Raw genomic sequence first — 12,045 nt, 5'->3', positions numbered from 1 at the left:
CGAGGACGCAGGGAACTAAATTGGAGTTTGGCGGCTGGGTCTTTGGGGATGTGTTTGGGGCCGGATTCTCGGCCCAGCCATGGATGATGGTGTCTCCCGCATCCAGCGGCGGGTGTCTGTCCGCAAAAGGAACCGCACTAGTGTATCGGGCACCGAGGCCGCCCCCGCCGCGCCCCCGGCCCTGCCGCGCGAGGGGGAGGAGGAAGCGGAGGAGGAGGAAGAGGAGGACGGGACCGTTGGGGACCGCCGGCGGAAAACCCTGGGTGTGCAAGCTGTGGAGGTACAGCCCGTCCTGCCCCACAATCCCCGGAGAGCCCTGGCCTGACCCCCACGGGCGGGTGGCGGGAGAGATCCAGGCCTCCCACTTGGCATGACACGCCGTGGCGGGGGGGGGGGGCAGAAACGAATTGCTGAGGCTGCAGAATTGCAGTCGTTTTTACCCAGGTGCTGATGTTTCAGTGAAATAGTAGCTATCGCTGGTTTTTGTTCCCGCCGTTGATTGGCACTTAGCAGGTGTCTTGATTTCCCTCCTCATATTGAACGTGAACGTTAGACCTCGGGCATGAACATCGTGCACAGGGCAGCGTAGTGACCTGACTCAGCCCCAGAATCCGAAATTATCGCTGCTCCTAGTGTGGAGTGAGTTACGTGCTGGGCATTCTGTTAAACTACCCTGTGTTATCTCGATTTTTACAACAGTAGTCATGCCTGAGCAGTTGAGGAACTACGGTTCTGGTTCCAAACGGTTCTTAGCATTTAACTGTATTGCTATTTCGCAGTTTGCATCCCTTCTGTTTAATATATAGGCCACCCTAAGCCAGTATGCACAACATCTCAATTCCAGATTCAAAAGAGAATTTTTTTTTGTAGTTTCTAGCGGTACAACCATGAATTTGTCACACAGATAGGTCCTCTTTGAGTCTGAAAATAGATTGCTGCAGTTACCTACCAGAAGCTTTTAATGAGATGACATCCCAGTGGCTGTCCACCTTTCAAGGGCTTAGAACAGATGTAGCAGTAAGAATGTAGGAGCCAGGAGTGTAACTCAATAGTAGACCCTGCCATCACCCCTGATATAAGCACACATTCATCTCCCCCTGTATACACAAGGCCAAAAATAGAATCACAATATCACTTTAACATTCCAGGAGCATTGTTGAAGCATGATCACTTCACCTTTTCAGGTCAAGTGAAGTGTAAAAAAAAAAATCTTTGTCTAAAATTATAAATATAGTGACTTGCATATAATTGTATAGTTGGTTCAGCACTAGGCTGAAGGCTTTGTTCTTAAGCTGGAATTGTACTTAAGTATTTTTATTTCCTTCTCAGCCAATCGACAGTGAAGAGGACATGTTTGGTGGCAATGATAGTTTTGTAGACAACTCCTTTGTAGTCCAACTTGATTATATGGAACAGAAATACATGAAGTTTCCTGAAAACAGGAATCATGCTACAGACTTTTCCACTGAAGATCTTTGTTCAGAAAGTGCCAAAAATAAACTCAGCATACCAACAGAAAGCAACTTTACTGAATATAAAACAGAAAGACATAGTGAAGGTGAAGATGTCCCTGTTGAGCCTAGCAATGATCTTTTATATGATATGCCTTCTTCTCAAATTTTATACTTTGAAAATTTGTGGAACTCTTCAAATTATTTGGGTGCTCCATCTACTAAAGAAAGGGATAGGAACTCATCCTCCAACAATACTATGAATGAAGAATTGCCCCCTGGTCATATAAAGGAACCCCAGCAAAACAATGAATTATCTTCAGAGGTCAGAACGAGCTCAGATATGAGTAGGAGAAAAAGTATTAAAGATCATCTGAAGAGTGCCATGACTGGAAACGCCACAGTCCAAACACCAATATTTTCTAAGAGTAAACAGCTCAAAGAGGCTCTCCTATCTGAAGAAATTAATGTTGCTACGAAAACAATTGAATCATCATCATATGATCTTGGTCCTTTTTATTCATTACCCAGCAAAGTGAGAGACCTTTATGTTCAGTTCAGAGGAATTGAAAAATTATATGGTAATGCTTTTGTTGGAATGAAAACAAAACTTGGGGGTTGGAGGTGTGACTCACGTGGTAGACCACCAAGCACAAGGCCCTGAGGTTAAACCCCAGGATTGCCAAACAAAAATCTTCCATCAACAGAAGCAGCTGTTTCCAGTCATATATCTCATCTTGAAAAATCGAAGTGGCAGGTGTCTTCTCACACTTCTATTCCCTGTTCTGCCACTACTGAACCTCTTTCCTAGTCATCCTCAAACCAGTTACTCTTGCTCTCTTTATTTTCATAAATAATAATTCAGCACACCCCAATTCTGAGTTCTGTGCTCCCTCTTAAAATGTAATGACTAGGAAAAAGCAAAGATGTAATAAATAGGGTGTGTAAATCCAAGGTTACTTCTTTCCTGACTTCTCGGTAGTTTATCTGCTGCCATGACCACACCTTTATTACACATCTTGACATACCTGCTTATGTTCATTTTCCTCTGAGGTAGCTGTTTCACAGTTTTCATTTGGCTCTGTCTTCTCTGCCAAAATTTAGTTTTACTCCATTGAATGTTGGAATGTCTTGAGTGAAAGAAGTCAACAGTACCATTAAACTTTACCATTTCTAAAGACAGCTGAAGTTACTATTGAAGTGCAGAGAAATGTTTTTCTTTTCTTTCTTTTTTTTTTTTTCCTTTGGGTCCGATTGTGGGGCCTGAACTCTGGGTCTGGGCACTGTCCCTCAGCTCTTCAGCTCAAGGCTAGCGGTCTACCACTTAAGCCACAGCGCCACTTCCAGCTTTTTTCTTTTTGCTTATGTGGTACTGAGGAATCAAACCCATGCATGCATGCAAGGCAAGCACTCTACCACTGAGCCACCTTCCCAGCCCCAAAATAAGCGTTTTTCAAAACTGGATCCTTGCATATATTTCAATGTCACTTTAAAGAAGTGCTCTTCTGGGAGATCAGCCCATCAAGCATTTACTTCATAAGTATTTCTGGAACTCCGTTTAAGATCTTATGAACTAGCTGGTTCTCAACTTAGGGAGAAGAGAGGTTGAAGAACTAGGACTTTAGGAAACAAAGTCTACTACCAGACTACAAGCAGAGGTTCATGGTTTAAGAGGTAACAGTCTGTTGCACTTCAAGTAAATAGTAATTTTTTTACCTTTATTTTTCTCCTAGTACCTTGTTCTTTGTTTAATTTTCATTTCTTGCCAAAGTGAATTCCCTGAGAATAAGGTGCTAACAAGGTGTAACTGGCACTGTGCGTTGGACCTGTGGTAGTTTTTCAACTGTTGGAATCTGTCAGCCTCCTTATGAATTCTGGCCTTGTTGCTTAAACAGTAATGCATCTATAAAAACAAAAAGAGAGAGAGAGAGCCAATTTTGCAAATTAATCTTGCAAATTAAACTCTTTAAAATGTCAAAGTAAGTAGTGGTAATGACTGTCAATTACATTGGTTCTACGTAAAAATTTCAGTGAAGAACAGTTTGTGTGTGTGTGTGTGTGTGTGTGTGTGTGTGTGTGTGTACATATGAGTGTGTGCGCACCTGGACTTGAAATCAGGGCCTGGGTCCTATCTCTAAGCTTTCTGTCTCAAGGCTAGGCCTCTGCCACTTGAGCCACAGCTCTGCTTCTAGCTTTCTGGTGGTTGGTGGGAGGTAAGAGTCTCATGGACGTCCTGCTCCTGCTTGTTCCAAACAGTGATCCTCAGACCTCAGTCTCCAAAGTAACTAGGAGACCTTGAGCCACCAATGCCTGGCTAAAATGCACTTTGAAAATTTTTATTTTATATAAATCTGTCTTAATAACATGAAAAATTTAAAGCATAAGTGAATTTAAATTTAAAGCATCATTGTTCTAAAGCAGTGCTGTTGTTGTTTTTAATAACATATATCAGTTGTACTAGTAGGAAGGAGGCTTATTGTGACATTTCCATGCATCTTTACACTCCCACTTAACCTCACCCCTTGTACTGTACCTCTTCCTCTTTCTTAAAACATCAGTGGGTTTCATTGTTCTATTTTTATACATGTAAGCAAACTCCTTTGAGTATATTCATACTCATTCAACCTCTTGTTGGCTTAGCCACCTCCTGCTTGGACCTGTCTCCGAACAGGAACCTGTTTTACTTTCCTGTCCTCCTCCTTCTTTGTTGTCGTCATCATTGGGCCAGAATTCTGGGCTTGGGTGCTGTCCCTCAGCTCTTAAGCTCAGGGTGAACACTTTACCACTTATAGAACCCAGAGCATGCAAGGCAAGCACTCTACCACTGAGCCACCTTCCCAGCCCTTTTTTTATTAATGTGTATTAATTGCAGCAAGTGGTTTCACCATGGTATTAGGTATGCATAACATCTAACAATGTTTTGCTCAGAATAATCTCTATTGTTTTCTCTTTACCCTACCTCAACCCCCACTTGACCTTTAACTTTCATTTAGATTCTTTTATGCTGTTTACATTCATAGTAACAATGTACTTCAAAATTACCTTCTTTTTTCCTCTCCCCTTCACCTCATCCTAAATAATCCCATGGTTAGATTCTTTAATAAATGAAGAAATCATATTCCTATAAATCACTTTGGTAATTTTAGGTTTAAAGTATCTGAATTGGGTAAAATGTGAATATGAGTTTAGACATGAACATCTGCAGTTTGGTAACTAATGGATGTTTATTTTCAGTGCTGAGATTGAATCCAGGGACTTGTGTATGTTAAACACAACTTTACTTGGGTACACCCCTAGCCAAGTATTTTAAAGATATTTTTATAGAAAAAGTATGTAGATATAATAGATATCTGGGAATCATGTTTAAAAAAAAACAACACAATAAGCTGGGTACAGGTGGCTCACTCCTGTAATTTTTTTTTTTTTTGTGGGTCCGGTCATGGGGCCTGAACTCTGGGCCTGGGCGCTGTCCCTCAGCTCTTCAGCTCAAGGCAAGCACTCTACCACTTGAGCCACAGTGCCACTTCCGGCTTTTTTCTTTTTGCTTATGTGGTGCTGATGAGTCGAACTCAGGGCCTCAGGCATGTAAGGCAAGCACTCTACCACTGAGTCACCTTCCCAGCCCTCACTCCTGTAATTCTAACTACTCAGGAGGCTGAGATCTGAGGGTCGCAGTTCACAGCCAGCCCAGAAAACCGGAATGGCGCTGTGTCTCAAGTGCTAGAGCACTAGCCTTGAGCTGAATAGCTGAAGGACAAACACCCAGACCCAGAGTTGAAGCCCCACTTCCAACAAAAATAAAACAAACACAGTGAAGTCATTCATAAATGTCATTCAGTTATTTTCATTTTTTAATGTTCAAGCCCAACTCTTTGATGCATAATTATTTTCAAATACTTAGGCATAAGTGACTTCACATAATTCAACACATTTATGAGCCTTTTTTTTTGTCAGTCATGGGACTTGAACTCTGGGCTTGGGTGTTGTCCCTTAGCTCACTCCCTCAGAGTATTCTACTAATTCCCACACCATGTCTTAGATATTACCCATTTTCATCAATACTACCTTGCTAAGTGGTGGTAACCTGCATATATAAGTTAATACTCCTTTTATGCTTTAGTCTTAGTCTGAAATGGTATTCAACCATTCAAAATTCAGGTCTGCAAGAGAGCTAATTGAAGTTAGTATTAGTTTATGCAAAACCCTATGGACTTTCATTTCTTCTACCTTCTATTCCTTTGTAAGATAGCTTTGGATGAATGAGGAAGGTCAGCTTACATAGGATTGTAGAATTTAAGAGGAAGACCTTGGAATATTCACATGGGTCCTTAACATTGTTCATTTGGTTCTCACATGTCCTGGATGATGGTCCCTTGTTCCTCAGACTGTAGCCAACTCTGTCCCTGCCTAAGTCTTAAACTGATGATAAGGGGGGCTTAGCTGCTCACCCCATGGATAAACGACTAGTAGACTCTCACTGGCTGTAGATGTTGGATAGTTTGAATTTGGGGCACTTAATATTCATTTTAATGATCTTTACCTTCAGAAGATTGCCTCACAGGAGGGATTTAATGTCTGTGCTTCTGGGAAAACACTTGAAATTAAAATATGAAGACAGCTGGGTGCTAGTGGCTCATGTCTGTAATCCTAGCCTCTTAGGAAGATGCAATCTGAGGTTCACAGTTTGAAGCCAGCAGGAGCAGGAAGTCCGAGAGACTATTATCTCCAATTAACTATGAGAAAGCTGAGAGTGGAGCTATGGCTAAAATGATAGAGTACTAACCTTGAGCAAAAAAAGCTCAGGGACAGCACTCTGGCCCCAAAGTTAAACCTCAGGACTGGCACACACACCCCAATACACAAGAATATGAAGAGAGAAAAGAATGTTCATTGTCTTTTTTTTTAATTCCACAGAATGGCAACATACTTGCTTAACACTGAGTTCTGTGCAAGAAAGAAAAAATTTAATATATTCTTTGCCAACTAGTGGTGGAAAAACTCTTGTAGCTGAGATTTTAATGCTACAAGAACTACTTTGTCGGAGGAAAGATGTCTTAATGATCCTTCCATATGTGGCAATTGTCCAAGAAAAGGTATGTTTTTCTAATATAAATCTTTTTTACTCATTATTGTGACAAGATCTAAAAGCGTAAGTGTACTAGCTAAACAGAAGTATCTTTATGATGAAGAATTATTTTTAGTATATACAGAAGCTTAGGGCACTTACCAAATATATCATCAAATACTACTTGTATTTTCTCTAAATTGGTAGGTTGAACTCTTAAATATATTGTTAATATATTTAGTTAATATTACTATTGAATTTTAAAGCAAAACTAACCAAATGTTTTGTCAAATGAATGAGTTCTGATATTTTTGTAACATCATAGAAGGCAATTTATTTTCATGTTTATTAGGTGAATTAAAGTTTGCATTTATTTTGCAAAGATGAGCACCTTATTTTCACTGTATTTCTTAGGTATAAATATTTAATTTCATAACTGTGCTCATTGATTGCTTTTAGATACTGCTTTAGCTATTTTTTGTTGTTGGTCATGGGGCTTAAACTGAGATCTTGGGTACTAATCCTGAGCTGTTTTGCTCAAGACTAGCACTCTACCACTTTGAATCATAATGTTACTTTCTGTTTTGCTGATGGTTAATTGAAGATACAAATCTCACAGCCTTTCTTGCCTGGGCTGGCTTCAAACCCTGATCCTGAGCCTCCTGAGTAACTAGAGTAACAGGTGTGAGCCACTAGCACCCGGCTAGCTATTTTCTTAAATTGCTGAAAGCACTTAATAATTGATGTGCTTATTTACTTGTATTTTTTATTTTGCTTATTTTAATATTCGAGATTTCAAGTTTGTCAAGTTTTGGTATAGAACTTGGTTTCTTTGTTGAAGAATATGCTGGAAGCAAAGGAAGATTTCCTCCAACAAAAAGAAGGGAAAAAAAATCCCTGTATATTGCCACCATTGAGAAAAGTCATAGCCTGGTGAACTCCTTGATTGAAACTGGAAGGATTGGTAATTTGGGCCTGGTTGTTGTAGATGAGGTCAGTTACCACTTCTACTTTTATCAGTATTTTCTTATACTAATGTGTTATTTATTATTGTGATTATTTTGTGGACTTGCTTAGTACCTCATCAAGAATAATTCATTTTAATATACAGAAGACAATACAAGTAGAAATAATAGGGTACCCCAATTAAGACAGCACCCCAACATCGGGTCGGTAATCAAAAGAGTGAGACTGACACAAAGCGAAAATGAAGCAAGCTTTATTTTCGCGCCTAGCATCAGGAAACGGACTCGCCAGTCACCTGGGCAGAGACGGCCCCCGGGCTATTGTCTGACCCTATTTTTTATAGCAGATTGACCACGAGGGACAAGGTGGACACATGCAAGTGACCAATAGGGTTGTAATACTCATACAAAACTGCATAGTCCTGTCGGATAACTGGCAGGTGACCAACTAGGTTGTAACCCGTCTCTGGGCAGTTGTTTAAACTGGCCAGTCCTTCTGGTCGGTTTTGGCGCACAGTTTCCGTGGGCAGAAGGCGGGGGTCAGTAACTTCAGTGGCAAGGGGAGCTGCATGTGCTTGTTACTAATTGGATGTATCCACCTGGCTCCTAACCTTGGTTCTCTGAGCTCTGTTAATCAGGGATTTACAACCCAAAGTTTGCAGGAATTTACGGCCCACAGCTTGTTAATTGGGGCCAATCTTACAAGATGGATGTTTTGCAAGCCAGGTACTGCTTGTCACTGACCTGAGGATGGGAAATGCTTACAAGGAGGATATCATGTCCTTTCTGAGCACTGTTATTAGAATGGGGTCCCCACAGAAATATTCCACTTTTGGAAATTGTCCATATACAAATTGACATTTCCAGTGTCAGGTGTTTCTTGAAGTGTGACTATGTTTATAGACAATTTATAATTTTATTTTGAATTCCAGGTGTGTCAGTGTATTGCCCTCCCCCAAACTCATTAATTTAAAATACCAAATGGTATTTTAATGTGTATTTACTGTAGTCATTATACCCAAAATGTTAAAGAATGATAAAGCAAGTATTAAATATTTCTTACAAATGTTTTTGTTTTTTCTTGGTTTTTTTTTTATGTTTGTTTGTTTTTTGTCAGTCATGGGGCTTGAACTCTGGGCTTGGGCGCTGTCCCTGCACTCTTCAGCTCAAGGCATGCACTCTACCGCTTAAGCCACAGCACCACATCCAATTTTCTGGTGGTTAACTGGAGATAAGAGTTTCACAGACTTTCCTGCCCGGCTGGCATTGAACTGTGATCCTCAGATCTCAGCCTCCTGAGTAGCTAGGATTACAGATGTGAGCCATCGGTGCCCGACTGCTTTTTGGGGTTTTGATTTAAAAAATATTTTTTTTCCATACCTGGTGCTTGAACTCAGGGCCCAGGCACTGTCCCTGAGTTTCTTTGCTCAAGGCTAGTACTATACCACTTGAGCCACAGCACTGCTTCTGGCTTGTTCTGTTTATGTGGGACTAAGGAATCGAACCCAGTGCTTCATGCATGCTAAACAACCACTGAGCCACCTATCCAGCCCACATATGTTTGTTTGTTTATTTGTTTTATGAGCATTTTATGAAGATGTACTTGTTTACCTTATTGGGTTTTCTTTCTTTGTTTTATTTTAATCTCAAAGTTGCACATGATTGGCGAAGGGAGCCGTGGTGCCATCCTGGAAATGACCCTGGCAAAAATCCTCTATACTAGCAGTAAGTATTTGCTGATTCATAATTAAGAGATCTAACCATGAAAGACTTCTCTCACTGGATTATGTGACTTAGAGCAAAAGACTTAGAGTTCCTGCTTTAGTTTCTAAAGTAAGTGCATTTTTTTGTTTTGTTGGCAGAATCAATGAATGAGTAGAACTCTGAGGATAAATTAAATTAGCATTTGAAAGAGCCCTCTATTACTTCCTCCCACTTACTGGCAGTGTTTGCTTAGTCCCCTTGTTTAACCTGATGAGATCCTTTGAAGAGTATGTGAGAGAGAACAGGTGTGAAGGTGAAGTATTTTGCCATGCCCAGAGGGCATGCCTAGTAACTTACTGTTTCCATTGTCACCATCACCACTGTCTTAAAGAAATAGTATATTTAGGTAATCACTTGAAGGAACTGTTTTACAATCCCACTTTAAATGTGTATGTACTATTGTAAATATCATCTCCATGGTGTTTTTTTAATCTCTTCCTGCGTACCTTTCTCCCATCACTTGAGAAGAATTTAGAAAATAAAATGTTGCTAAAATTACCTTTAATATAAATGAAACATTTAATTCTCTGAATTTTTTTAGAAACAACTCAGATTATTGGTATGAGTGCAACATTAAACAACGTTGAAGACTTAAAAAAATTCCTTCAAGCAGAATATTTCAGCAGTCACTTTAGACCAGTATGTACCCAAGGTTTGCATTGTACTGATTTGCTATGTATTATCTGAGAAATAAAAATAGTGGACATAGGGCTGGGAAGGTGGCTCAGTGGTAGAGTGCTTGCTTTGCATGCAGGAGGCCCTGGGTTCGATTCCTAAGCACCACATAAGCAGAAAAAAAAAGCTGGAAGTGGCACTGTGGCTCAAGTGGTAGAGTGCTAGCCTTGAGCTGAAGAGCTGAGGGACAGCACCAAGGCCCAGAGTTCAGGCCCCATGACTGGCAAAAAAACAAAAAATAGTGGACATAGTATATTTAAAATCTTATAGAAGAGGCTAGGAAGGTGGCTCAGTGGTAGAGTGCTTGCCTTGCATACATGCGGCCCTGGGTTCGAGTCCTCTGTACCACATAAGCAGAAAAAGCTGGAAGTGGCCCTGTGGCTCAAGTGGTAGAGTGCTAGCCTTGAACTGAAGAGCTGAGAGACAGTGCCCAGGCCCAGAGTTCAGGCTGCACAACTGACAGAAAAAAAATTTTTTAATTAAAATATATATATATATAGAAACCATGTGCTCATAACCTGTAATCCTAGCTTCTCAGGAGGCTGAGATCTGAGGATTGAGGTTCAAAGCCAGCCTGGGAAGGAAAGTCCATGAGACTTCTGTCTCTAATCAATCACACAAAAAAGCCAGAATAGAGCTGTAGCTCAAGTGGTAGAGGGCTCACCTTGAGCAAAAAGCTCAGGGACAGCCCTTAGGCCCTGAGTTCAAGCCCTATGACTGGCACAAACAAAAAATTCTAGGGAATAAGCTGGGTACCCATGACTAATGCCTATAATCCAGTTCCTTGAGAGCCTGAGAATGGGAAGATTGTGGTTTGAAGCCAACTCTGGACAAAAAGTTCATGAAAATCCTTCTCTATCCATAGCAGGGTCTGTTGGCTCATGCATGTCATCTCAAGATGTATAGGAGATTGAAACTGGGAGGATGGGTATTCCAGGCTAGCTAGACAGAAAAGTTCTAGACAAAAAAATCTCCATGGAGAGAACCTGATTGCAGTGGTCCACACCTGTCATCCCAGCAATGAAAGAAAGCCAAAAGTAGGCAGATCATGCACCTAAATAGGAAGCAAAGCACTATCTAAAAAATAACTAGTGAAAAATAGGGCTGGAGGCATGGCCTAACAAGTTAGCATGAGGATCTGAGTTCAAACCCTAGTACCACGCAAAAAGTTCAATGGATTAGTTAAGAGGTATAATTTCACTCACCATAACTACATTCTAATAATTAAATTTGTGTATAGAGAATGTAAGTTCTGTGGAGACCAGCATATTGGCTTATGAATGATTTTATAGCACTTGAAGCAATGACTGGCTTGTGGACCCTCAGTGAACATCTGTTGAATGAATTGTTCTAGACCATTTTTTTTTCTGTTTCTTATTTTTTAAAGTATATTTTCCATTTGGCTCAATTTTAGTGAGACATGTTTGGCTCATTAAAAAAATCTGTTAGCTGCAGGCCTGTAATTCCATCACTCAGGAGGCAGAAGTAGGAGGATTGCGAGTATGAGGTCAGCTTGGACTGCAAAACAATTTTGTCTGCAGCAAACTAACCCAAACAAATTTGTTTTGGTTTTGTTTTGCCAGTCCTGCGGCTTGAACTCAGGGCCTGAGCACTGTCCCTGAGTTCTTTTGCTCAAGACTAGCACTCTACCACTTGAGCCACAGTGCCACTTCTAGCTCTTTTTGTTTATGTGGTGCTACAGAATTGAACCCAGGGCTTCATGCATGCTAGGCAAGCACTCTACCACTAAGCCACATTCTCAGCCCCCAAACAAAAAATTTATTTTTAAAATATTTTCAAATACCTATGCTTTGGTAGTAATAATAGCTTTTTAGTAAGTTAAGGCTTTCCATAGATTTAATTTAAACTCCCAATAACATAGTCCCCGAAGCAAGTAAACAAAATTTAGCTATTCAAAGGTAGCTTGTACCTATTGTATGCTACAATACTAATATGCAGTTCTGTTTCTAAATAGAGTTCCAGAAAATAATTTTTAAGAATTACCAATTTTTATTTTGACATTGGATGGTTTTACATTTTTTTCAATAACATGAAGAAAATTAAGAAATACTAAGAAACATTTTCGAACCTAATGTGCCTCTTTAGACACTTAAAAAATTTCTTT

General features: G+C 40.3%; 1 protein-coding gene across 3 annotated transcripts in view; it reads left to right on the top strand.

Moving 5' to 3' along the window:
• The first annotated feature begins 2 nt into the window (after positions 1-2).
• Helq (helicase, POLQ-like) overlaps positions 3-12,045 on the top strand; it is a 39,428-nt gene continuing 27,385 nt past the window's right edge. Inside the window, exons 1-6 of one of the 3 annotated variants that reach the window (XM_013020228.1) lie at positions 3-280; positions 1,330-2,032; positions 6,366-6,544; positions 7,309-7,509; positions 9,134-9,206; positions 9,787-9,884. In XM_013020228.1, coding sequence (XP_012875682.1) covers positions 80-280; positions 1,330-2,032; positions 6,366-6,544; positions 7,309-7,509; positions 9,134-9,206; positions 9,787-9,884 — 1,455 coding nt within the window. In that variant the 5' untranslated portion in view covers positions 3-79. Of the gene's footprint in view, positions 281-1,326; positions 2,033-6,365; positions 6,545-7,308; positions 7,510-9,133; positions 9,207-9,786; positions 9,898-12,045 lie in introns of those variants that run through there. The other 2 variants (XM_013020229.1, XM_013020231.1) reach the window with 2 other exon arrangements.

Source organism: Dipodomys ordii, unplaced genomic scaffold (assembly GCF_000151885.1).
Source record: "Dipodomys ordii isolate 6190 unplaced genomic scaffold, Dord_2.0 Scaffold49, whole genome shotgun sequence".
Classification (NCBI taxonomy): Eukaryota; Metazoa; Chordata; class Mammalia; order Rodentia; family Heteromyidae; genus Dipodomys; species Dipodomys ordii.
The sequence above is the reverse complement of the archived record's forward strand: the minus strand, read 5'-3'. Positions and strand labels throughout refer to the sequence as shown.